The sequence below is a fragment of the Pongo pygmaeus genome, chromosome 11, assembly GCF_028885625.2.
Source record: "Pongo pygmaeus isolate AG05252 chromosome 11, NHGRI_mPonPyg2-v2.0_pri, whole genome shotgun sequence".
NCBI lineage: Eukaryota > Metazoa > Chordata > Mammalia > Primates > Hominidae > Pongo > Pongo pygmaeus.
Window position 1 is genome coordinate 58,924,376 of NC_072384.2, and position 12,149 is coordinate 58,936,524.

General features: G+C 34.6%; 1 protein-coding gene across 50 annotated transcripts in view; it reads right to left on the reverse strand.

Annotated features, from left to right (window-relative positions):
* Positions 1–12,149, reverse strand: part of BAZ2B (bromodomain adjacent to zinc finger domain 2B) — a 396,738-nt gene that overhangs the window by 111,952 nt on the left and 272,637 nt on the right. For 28 of the 50 annotated variants that reach the window (XM_054477916.2, XM_063647532.1, XM_063647507.1 and 25 more), the window contains 5 exons: positions 8,161–8,767; positions 6,207–6,500; positions 4,549–4,609; positions 3,662–3,770; positions 3,294–3,395 (listed from right to left, as the gene is read on the reverse strand). In XM_054477916.2, the coding sequence (XP_054333891.1) occupies positions 3,294–3,395; positions 3,662–3,770; positions 4,549–4,609; positions 6,207–6,500; positions 8,161–8,767 (1,173 nt within the window). The remainder of the gene's footprint in view (positions 1–3,293; positions 3,396–3,661; positions 3,771–4,548; positions 4,610–6,206; positions 6,501–8,160; positions 8,768–12,149) is intronic. The other 22 variants (XM_063647536.1, XM_063647535.1, XM_063647522.1 and 19 more) reach the window with 5 other exon arrangements.

The window sequence follows — 12,149 nt, forward strand, 5'->3', positions numbered from 1 at the left end:
GAGAATGATTAAGAATAGAGTTGTTCCTTGGTATCCAGGACCTCCCTCTATGAATACCAGTATCTGCAGATATTCAAGTCCCTGAATAAAAACAACACAGTATTGGCATATAACCTATACCTATACGCCTATGTACTGTAAATCATCTCCAGATTACGTATAATAGTAAACACAATGTAAATGCTATGTAAATAGTTGTTACATCATATTGTTTAGAGAATAATGACAAGGAAAAATGTCTGTACATGTTGAGTACAGATTCATTTTTTTTCCTGAGAATTTTCAATCCACAATTGCTTGAATCCACAAATACAGAAAACATAGATATGGAGGGCTGACTGTACTAATGAATCCACAAATACAGCATTTCATTTGCTATCAAACATCCCAATAGATACGTGAAGCTTGGAAAACTGTAGTGGCAACATTTAAGACCATTTTGTACAATCTCCATGCATTTGGAAAACCATGAATTCTCAGTTTTACTGAATTACAAAGAATAGGGGTATTTACTTTTAAAGGACAGGAAATTGTTTTTCTGTTGTTTTTTTAGATGGAGTCTCACTCTGTCGCCTAGGCTGGAGTGCAGTGGCGTGATCTCGGCTCACTGCAACCTCCTCCTCCCAGGTTCAAGCAATTCTCCCTGCCTCAGCCTGCCGAGTAGCTGGGACTACAGGTGCCCACCACCATGCCCAGCTAATTTTTGTATTTTTAGTAGAGAAGGGGTTTTGTCACATTGGCTAGGCTGGTGTTGAACTCTGGAGCTCAAGTGATCCGCCAGCCTCAGCCTCCCAAAGTGCTGGGATTACAGGCGTGAGCCAAACGCCTGGCCTGTTTTTCACATTATATACATAAAACAAGCAAATTTTAGAAAATACACAACATGCAAAAAATGTAGAAAGCAAAAAAAATCCATTGTTATTACCATTACATCCATTATTAGTTTTGACACATTTCCTTCTAGTCTTTTAATATGCACAGTTTTTTAAACATGTTTCATCATCAAACCACTTATACAATTTGCATAAAAGCAGATATATTGTAAATACATATGATCATCACTGCATGGTAACAGCTTTGTGCCACACTATATTTTACATCTTCTACAAAATTTAGGGTGATCAAAATTATTTCACATCACAATTACTATAACAAAAATATATAATATTGGTTTTCAGAGAACATTCCTATATAATGATATACATTTCCAGTTAACCATATGCTTAAACCTGTTAATCACACAATCCAGTATATAAAAATGTACATGGTTTTATAACTATATGCATCTCTAATTAATTAAATGGAACACTTTTTTGGATGACTTACCTTTAATTGTTGTTTTCTAAAAGTATCCTGAATTCCTGTGTACTAATTTTGGTTTTAGCTAAAAGAAATGCTCTCAAAATTACAAATGTTTTCCCCTAGCATTCTGCTGAAATGTTGGCAGCTTAACATATTTGGCTTTAGTAATTCATCCTATTTCCTTGATTGGAATTGATCTCAACAAGACAGTATGCATTTGGAAAACACTGATTATATTTAATAAAAAGTGAATGCATGTCAAGGAACATTCTACTCTGTGTAATGAGGCTTTATAGATTAGGTCTAATTATCACTGATATAAAATTAAAAATCCTTTATATGTTAAATAGCAATTAGCTTTCCTCTCCAAACAAAAATCTAGTGAACTTAAAATCACAAAGATATCTCTGGCATAAATAATACAAGTAAGAATCTGACAACATGAAACAAAGATTTTTAAAACGATTAAAGTTTCTAATATGTTTTATGACTTTAAAACTGATATCGTGTATATAGAATGTGTAACACTGTGGTTCACTAAAATTCTAAGAATCTGGTGACAGATTTAGTCTAAGTCAAAATATTTTGTTTTAAAAAAAATAGAAAACCCTAGAATATATTTCCATATATTTCTATATATCTCAGATAAACCCATTTTGACATTTTAAAACTACAAATAAAGAGACAGGTAGATCTGGACATAACTTCTTTCTTTAAAAGTCATGGACTACAATAGAAAATAGGTTACATGATATATGCAAAAGATTACTTTTTCAGAAACCTTGAGTTCTAGTTATGTCTCAGCCTTGTGTGTGACCTTAAAAAATTCCTTTAAGCTTCCAAACTCAAAATAAACCTCTTACAGAATGAGGGAGACCTTTTCCATTTCAAAATTATAAAATGAAAGGGTAAGATAGGATAGAAAAGCTCCCTATTCACAAAGAAAATATTAATTGCCAAAAAAATTTTCTATGCATTATAATGGGACAGAAGAGAGAGAGGTTCAATGAAGAAGGAAAATATCAACTTCAGCTGGCTGAGCATTTTAGCCTTTTGAAACATTTTTATGCATATGATCTCATTTTAATCTTGCCATAATCCTACGAGACAAGAAGTGTAATTATAATCGTTTCTATTTGGCAGATAACAAAGTGGAGGGAAAAGGGGGCATTATTTTGTTATTGTTCAGAATTACAAGAGTTTTTCACAGATTAACAAGAATCTAGGTCTCATCACTCCTTAACTGGGACCCCTTTCAATGCAGCTAAAGGGAATAATAAGCACATGCAGCTGAATACAACTAAGGAACAAAGGGAAAGCATTAAAGAAAACATACAGGAAATGAGATCTCCTTGGTGGGTTCTTTTTGCTGGCTGGTGAGGGTGTGTACTTAACACCGTAAGCTCAAAGGGAGGTGTGGTGATATGTTCAGAAATGTGCACCACTTAATGTAAAAACTGAATTTCTGCAAAAATCAGAAATTTCATTCACCTAATTTTAAGAAACGACAAAAAAAAAAACTTATCAAACTTGTGAAAACGCATCATATAGTGTGGCATAATCAAATGGACAAGATCCTTCCAAAACACTAGGGCATATACATCCTCTTTTGGACTGACTTATAATAATAGGGTCTTCATATTCAAATTAGTTTTTAAAACTAGCTGTACTTTTCAGGAAACTAATGTTTTCCTATATTTCATATGAACATGCAGATGCTTTTATACCTATATAAACTGTAAAGTTATTGGTTGAATTAATAAACAGAAAAAATTTACTTAAATATGAAAAAGATACCTATTATGTCAAAGCTCCTTGTTACTGAAACATAGTTAATTGAGGCCTTAATGAGTGCTTACCACAAAGTTATATGTATAGCCATATGAACTAATTAAAGAAAGGCAATGCTCCAGAGTGTAGTGAAATTTACTTCATTTAGGTTATGGTACTACTTTTTGGTTCAAAGACTATACTTTTTAAAAAGTGGATACCTGCGGTCCATCTCTGGCTTCATAGAAGTCACCCACTCTTATTTTTGCACTGAAGCTGAAATTGTCCCTTGAGATATCCATTATTCCATTTCTGCTGAGATACTGAAAAAATCACATATTTTTCCACTTCAGGTTTTAATAATTACAACCCAGCTTTGATGTATAGCTAGCTTCAGGACACTAATGTTTTGCATATTCTATCAAGGGGCTCTAATTTATAGGAGATCAATTTAGGTTAAGTACAATAGTCCCATACAAGAGAATATTTAGTATCAAGGAACTTTATCTGAGAAAGGAGTACGCTTTTTTTTGTACATGATCATGCTTAATAGGCACCAAATGTACATTATTTGGTGAAAAGTATGTACCTTTATTACTTCAGGGTACTGCCTAAGTTTCTTTCCACATGGAGCATAATATGCTACTTCTCCTTGAAGGCGCCCTCCAAAGTTTCTTATTCTTGTCTCTCTCTGCCAGCTACACATAACAGAAATGAAGGTTATGACATACTTAATTTTAAGAAAGCTTTTAAAAATTAAAAATAAGTTAAACTATACATGTTCTCTAGAAAACATAAAAAATGAAAACAAAAATAAACTCCTCAGACAACCCAAATATATTAACTATCAAAATTATTTAGATTTTTAGCTAATTCAACTAAAAAATTAATTATTCAATTTATATATTAAACTCCATCAAAATTTTTAGAAATCATACTTGATTACTTTGGGTACTCTGACATTTCAGTAACATGTCAATGTGTACTGATTTTTTACATCTGAAAAGCTTTAAGGGAGGAGTAAAGTAAACCCAGCTCTCTGCTGCTTGGGGTTCACGTACATTCAGTCTAAAAGCTGTCATTTCTAATTAAACCATTTTAGCCAAACTGGTTGAGTCCCTCAGTTTTGACCAAAGTGGCTTTTACTGTCCTTTAATTCTATCTTCACAAAAACTTCTCACAATCTCATGTACTCCTGCCCTTTGACATCTGATTTGCTCTTGGTTCTTTTTCAGTCATGTTCCTACTTGGCTTTATCATCCCACCCCAGCTCTGCCATACCTCCAGGAAACAGGATTAATTTCAGTTTTCTGATATACCAAATTCCTTGCCCTTTGCTCTGGCTCTTCTGCTCTGATAAATACTATGCAGCTATGTACTTCTTCTATTAATTGTAGAGAATGAGAAATCAAGTATACATCAAATATGCATAAATACATGGGGGAAAAAGAAAAAGGAAAACCTTATTTTGCATACCCATATTCCAATGGAATACGCAGTTCTCGTTCATCTGTTACTCTTCTTCTTTTGGAAGTGCCTTTAAAAAAATTCAATTGGTTAATATAAAACATTCATTAATATAGATAATAATCTTGATAGTTTAGAAACTTTTCTTTAAAAAAGTATATGTTAATAACTTGGATTTAGTGTATTTCTGTAATTTATACATTATTTTTGGATGGTTGTCAATAAAACACTGTATAAGGCAGGGGGCTTTTTTCTTCTTTTGGGTCTGAATGACAGAATAACTAGTTTTTCTCTTTAAAGAAAATACAATCCAAGGTAAAAATATATACCTTTCCTCTCATTTTATTATTAAAGAAATGGCTAGAGAAGCAAGAGAGAAATAGAGGTTTCAGAAAATCTATTTAAATTGTTGACTTTGAAAATAGGAGTTTTTGGATGCTGAAAAATTTCAACAGCTGGCTTGTATATTTAAAGATGATTTAATTTTATGTCCATATAAATCCATAGTCAAAAACACTACCAGGTCTTTTAATTAACCTAAACCACCAAGGAACAGGATTATGATTTTATGTAAAAATTTTCTAAGACCGAGATCAAGTTTCACAAACACAAATAAGTTCATCTAAAATTAGTAGGCTATCATATTGGTATGTGGTAAATGAAAGTAAAGCTAGAAACTGACAAGAGAAGAGTGAAATAAGTAAAACAACAAAATATTTTACTATATACATCTATATTTTCTTAGACATTGAATGAGAACTGAGAGTAGTTGTGGAATATTAAATGTAGAAATGTTTAATGAAGACCTCTAGGAATTTATAAAAAGTCAAATAGGAAAAAAAAGGACATGGCATGTTAATGGAATAAGAATGCTACTCTCTAATAGAAATGACACTGGCTATATGTTGGGCAGATAGCATCTTAAGCAACCAAGTGAGCTTTTTTATAAAGTACAGTTGGCCCTTGAACAATATGGATTTGAACTGTGTGAGTCCACTTATATTCAGATTTTCCTCCGCCTCTGCCACCCATGAAACAGCAAGACCAATCCTTCTCCTCCTCAGCCTGTTCAACATGAAGATGAGAATGAAGATCTTTATAATGATCCACTTCCACATAATGAAGAGTCAATATATTTCCTCTTGCTTATGGTTTTCTTACTAACATTTTTCTTTTCTCTTTATTGTAAGAATACAGTATATAACACATATATGTTAATTGACTATTCATGTTATCAGTAAGGCTTCTGGTCAATAGTAGCCTAACAGTTAAGGTTTTGAGGAGCCAAAAGTTACATGTAGATTTTCGATTGTGTATGGGGCCAGTGCCCCTAAATCCTGCATTGTTCAAGGGTCAACTGTACAAAAAAGTCCAACTGTCAATTAAATTCTATATTCTAGAAGCACAAACTGGACACAAAAGCAGAAAGGTTCAAAACCAAAGGAACTGTCATCAATCAGATCCTTAAACTGGAAACTCAGGGGGGGGAAAAAAGGACCAGGTAATGAGTCATATCCTTTGAAAATACATGCTCACCTTCCTTAGCCAACCTAAAATCTAACTTTAATCTTGATTCCAGTGAGATCATCTCCAGAACACTCTATCAATAAAAATTCTTGCTATGGTTTGACTTCTACTTTAGAATAATAAAAATAAAGTGTAGGTACCAGAGTGTGGGCTTGAAGTAAGTGTGGAAGAAGATGTACCAAGAAAAGCAGGTGACTGGGATTCAGAACATAAGGCAGCAGGAGCAGAGCCTGGGGCTTTTGCTATGTGGAGGTTACGAGGTGTTGAGTGAGCTGTGAGACTCATGGAAGGGCTTTTGACAGAGGAAGTTGTTTTATTCAGTTTCATTGAAGTTTTCTCTCCTTCAGTATCACTATCTGATTCATCTTGGTCTTTATCATCATCATCTTCTTCTTCTGATCCTTCTGTATCTGATTCTGAATTACTATCTGATTCTGGGAAGTAAAAGAAGCATTTGTATATTATAACTAGATAATCACCAATAATTTGCAGTTTGTATCTAAATGGACTAGCTCAGGAACCAGTACCTGTGAATGAGAACTCAAATGAGCAATTTTCCTACAGAGTAAATGTTATAAGCAATTTGAGAACAGTGTATATAGGCTATCAATCTTCAAAAAAATTTTTTTAAGTGTAAGTTTTACTCAACACTTTAATCATAAAACAGTTCTCATGTGACACTATTCACATGATGAGTTCTGCTTAATGGCATCAAAATAATTTTTTATTTAACAGAGAAACTAAAGTAAAAGAGGGGATTAAATTGACTGTTCAAATTAACAGATTCCAATGGCTTATGAAGTACAGTAAGTCAAATATGAGAAAGAGAAATCTGGAACTACCATCATACTTCCATTTGGGCTTTGGAGTAAAAGAAAACAATTTTAACAGGAGATTCTTGGTCTTTTGGCTGCAGTTTTTCTATTTACATACAAGACTTCATCAGGCTTTTCAGGCCTCTCAAAAAACCAGGCTTACAGAAATAATTATAGTAGGATAATTCAATAATTTAAGTTTGTTCTAGCTACGTAGTTCTATGTATGATGCATCCGTTCCTCTACATATGTAAAATCTATTACTAGATTAAACTTGATAAACATAGGAGTGATACTTAGACTGTCTCCTCATAGTTCACAGTACAATAGCTTCTGTGGAATTCTGGTTTGTGTTATACCATTTGCCTATATTGAAATTCATTATAAAAGTTAGTTTTGAAAGTTATGAATATTGATATTTATGATCTATCATACAAAGCTGTTTTATGGAAACCCCAGGAAGAGTGGTTCTTACCCTGAGCACGAAGTTTGTTTTTAACTTATAGACACTTTAAACTGTACAGCTGAGTATATTTTCCTATTCATATTAGCTGCTAAAAAAAAATTAGTTGAATCTGTAGTTGACCAGTAACAAATCCACAAACGTTTATAATATGTATTTCATTTTTGTATTCACAATTTAAGCTCTCTTGTATTTTATGTTTTCAATCTTCTGTGGAATGAGGAGAGGGAATTAAAATGAGGAGAGGAAAATAAAATGCAAAATAAAAATAAAAAATAAAAAATAAAAAAGCATAGAAGTTAACCCCAGACCCAGCAAAAAGAAAAAAAAAGAAAGTTACTCAAAATTAAATCAGAGAGTCCTCTATATGTTATTTAACAAATTTTCTGTTATTGATGAACATTCATAGAGATTTAGGTTTTTGGTACTTTCTGAATGACTATGACTATAATTTTATCTTTGTTCAAAACAGCTGGTGATACATTTTAACAAGTAGCAGAAGAAATGAAAAAAGAGTGGTCCTACATGAAATAAAAATTAAGCAAGTTGATGAAATTATGTCTTAATTTATGTATCATTTGTATTCACCCTAAAGTGATTATTTGTTTAATGTCAAATGAATAACAAGCTGAGAATCTGACTTAGGATTTCCAGTATCAATTACTCCTGTATTTTACGAGCTCATTATAGAAATGCACAAAGTTGTGTGAAACATAGTAAATGACACTGATTTTAAGTCTGAATTAAGAAACCCTTTAAAATGTTTGGTTCACATAGCATTTAGAGAAGTACTTTAAATTTTAAAATGAAAATAACCTGATTGGCTGTCATCAGATTCATCATCTTCATCATCTTCCTCATCTTCTTCCTCATCATCTTCCTCTTCATCCTCATTTGAATCTTCGGAATCTTTACTACTGGGAATGTCTGAATCTGTTCCTCTGAATTGTTCCACTAAAGATTTTGCAGGATGGGAGTGATGCTGTGTTTTTACTGGGTTTACATTATTGCTAACTGCTTTTTCCTTCCCTTGACTATGCAGGATGGGAGAGGCAGAGGGCATTACAGGTGTCTGATTGCCAGGGGTTCTTCTCCCACTTGTACTCAAATTTACAGGTGAGGAAAAAGGGGTGCTACTTGCAGCAGCAATGTTTTCATTAATCTTGCTCTGCATTTTAGTTTTGGTAGTAAGTGCTAGAGGAGCTTCTTGAATGACACTTTGAATAACTCCATTTGGTTGGTGATTACCTAAAAGTGCATTTGTCAAGAATGGATTTGGGTGGTTGTTTTCTAATGTTTGTTTTGGATGTGCTGGTGAACTAGAGGTTGCTTTTGGATTTGACAAAGCTGCAATAACCTTCTTCAGGCTCTTAGATGACTCTTGTTTCTTTAACTGTGATGGGAATGCCTGTTTATATTGTTCCTGTTGAAACATAAGTTAAAAAACATAACAAAATGTACCACAAAACAAAGATTGCTTTTATTTGCTTTCAATATCTGAAAACAAATTATAGCTATCATATCATATACAAATTTAAATCATGATACACAAATGCTGTAAAAGTAGCAACAGCTATGACTAGTTGGTTGCTACATTTTGGCTGTAATTTATTAAAATTTAATTAGTTTTTCCCCATTAAAAATTATATGCCTTTTGACTATCGTCCTCTCTTTACTGTTGCTTCCATTTTCACAATAATCCAAACCTAAAGCCATTTTCTTTGCATGAAATAGCCTCCTCTTAGAAATTTCAAGCTGACAAAATACTGTTTATTCTTCAAGATCCAAACCAAGAAGCTTTCCAAATTTCCCAGCCAGAAGCATTCTTTGCCTCTTTCCTTTGAGCTCCTTTACCTCTTTATATAGATGCTCCTCGGCTTGCCATGGGGTGACTTCCCCATAAACTCATCGAAAGTTGAAAATATCATTAAGTCAAAAATAGATACAATACACCTAACCTACCAAACATCATAGCTTAGTCTAGACTACCTTAAACGTACTGAAAACACTTACATTAGCCTAAAGTTGAGCAAAATAACCTACCAACACAGTACACTGTAGAGTATTGGTTGTCTGCCCTCGTTATCATGTGGCCGACCAGGAGCTGCAGCTCACTGCTGCTGCCCAGCATCAAGGAACTATTCTACCAACTTCTACTGAATGTGTATAGCATTCGTGCCATTGTAAAGTTGAAAGATCATAAGTCAAAGAATTCTTTTTTTTTTTTTTTTTTTTGAGATGGAGTCTTGCTCTGTTACCAGGCTGGAGTGCAGTGGCGCGATCTCGGCTCACTGCAACCTCTGCCTTCTGGGTTCAAGCGATTCTCCTGCCTCAGCCTCCTGAGTAGCTGGGATTACAGACACTCACCATCATGCCCAGCTAATTTTTGTATTTTTAGTAGAGACGGGGTTGCACCATGTTGGCCAGGATGATCTCGATCTCTTGACCTCGTGATCCGCCTGCCTTGGCCTCCCAAAGTGCTGAGATTACAGGCGTGAGCCACTGCGCCCGGCCAAGTCAAACAATTCTAAGTTGGTGACTATATGTACTCTTATGCCATACCACCTTTAGTATACATAGCATATGCCTATATGCCTTAAACCTCTAAGGAGATAACTTAACATCTTTGATAAATTCCTCAGGGTAGAAACACTCATTTATTCACCTTTATGGTCTTCCTAAGACATTGCTCAGAATCCTGTGCTTGATATGTACTCAAAAAACAATTTTAGGTTGCTGAATGAATAACTTCCTGAGCAAGAACTTCTTTGAAGCAAAGATTTAAGATACTAAGCTGGTGGAAATGGACATTCAACATTCTGTGGGATCTACTTTAGTGTGCCTTTGCACAGTAACATTCCAGAGTAAACAATTTAGAAAAATACAATTTTATTGGAAAAGATTATAAACCATTAAGCCATAAAATTTATGTCTATAAACAAAAACTTATTTAACTATTAGAATCTCCTTGAAAACAATACAATCATGAATTTTATTAAGCTACTATAATTAAAATATTGCATAAAAATTAACAGCAGCAGAATTATTAAAATCTTTTGAGTTAACAGAAGGAGTTGAATTTCTTAATCTAAGGTAAAATTCTGCACTGAAAATGATTGCCTTGAAATTAAAATCAGCAGTGTTGTCAGCATCAGACCTGGGCTCCTAACACTAAAATCAGCAAAGATTTGTGATGGAGATTTCATGAGTGTAAATGCTGATGGAATGTTATATAAAATACTTATAAATATTTTATTATTATTATTATTTTGAGACAGTCTCACTTTGTCACCCAGGCTGGAGTGCAGTGGCACGATCTTGGCTCACAGCAACCCCACCTCCCAGGTTCAAGCCTGCCTCAGATTCCCGAGTAGCTGAGACTATGGGCACGTGCCACCATACCTGGCTAATGTTTTTGTTTTTGTTAGTTTTTTTTTGAGACAGAGTCTCACTCTGTTGCCAGGCTGGAGTGCAGTGGCGCGATCTTGGCTCACTGCAACCTCCGCCTCTTGGGCTCAAACGATTCTCCTGCCTCAGCCTCCCGAGTAGCTGGGACTACAGGCACACCCCACCACACCCAGCTAATATTTATATTTTTAGTAAAGATGGGGTTTCACTATGTTGGCCAGGATGGTCTCAATATCTTGACCTTGTGATCCGCCTGCCTTGGCCTCCCAAAGTGCTGGGATTACAGGCGTGAGCCACCACACCCAGCCTTTTTTTGTATTTTTAGTAGAGAAGGGGTTTCACCATGTTGGCCAGGCTGGCCTCGAACTCCTGACCTCAGGTGATCCACCTGCCCTTGGCCTCCCAAAGTACTGGGATTATAGGCATGAGCCACCACACTCAGCCTGAAATACTTATTAAATATTTTAAAGCAGCAGTACTAACAAGCAGTAAGCAATGTAAACTTTTTATCTTATTTAACATCTATACTGTATTAGTTTAGAAAATTAAGTTATTAAGATAATTCTTTGTAAATAAAAACTGTCACAAAATATTTGTACCTAAGGCAATACCTTACAAAGAGAAAGTGCTTAATTAGTAATTATTCAGTAAATTATGGAAAACTATGCTAGTTAGATGTACCGTTTCAATATAATTTTATAGCAAAATTCTTACATAAAATACTTTAATATACAAGATTTAAATTTTCAGCAGAAAAATTAGTGTGTTTTCGTCTGTTAGAACATAATTATGTCATGTAATAATTTTGTAATTTTTTTTTATAGGTAGTAAGTTTTCCTTCTAAATATATAGGTCTAAAGGGCCATGAAAACAAAAGTCCCTTTAGTTTTGTATTTTAATTTTCTGCAACTGTTCCTCACTGTAATTCTGAAGAATCACTTCCCATATATTGAAGTGATCCCAATAAGTTTTTAAGAATAGCCAAAGATTTCTATATTTTATCCCAATTACTCTTTTATAGTACACATATTATCATTTTTAAAATCGGGGTGATGTATAAAAAGGAGATGGAGAGAAAATTGAGACCTGTATAGTAGCAAGTCTCTTGCTGCTTTAAGATATCCATTTGGGGCCAGGTGTGGTGGCTCACGCCTGTAATCCCAGCACTTTGGGAGGCCGAGGCAGGCAGATCACTTGAGGTCAGGAGTTTGTGACTAGCCTGGCCAACATGGTGAAACCACATCTCTACTAAAAATACAAAAGAATTAGCCGGGCGTGATGGCGGGCGCCTGTAGTCCCAGCTACTCGGGAGGCTGAGGCAGGAGAATGGCGTGAACCCAGGAGGCGGAGCTTGCAGTGAGTGGAGATCTTGCCACTGCACTACAGCCTGGGCAACA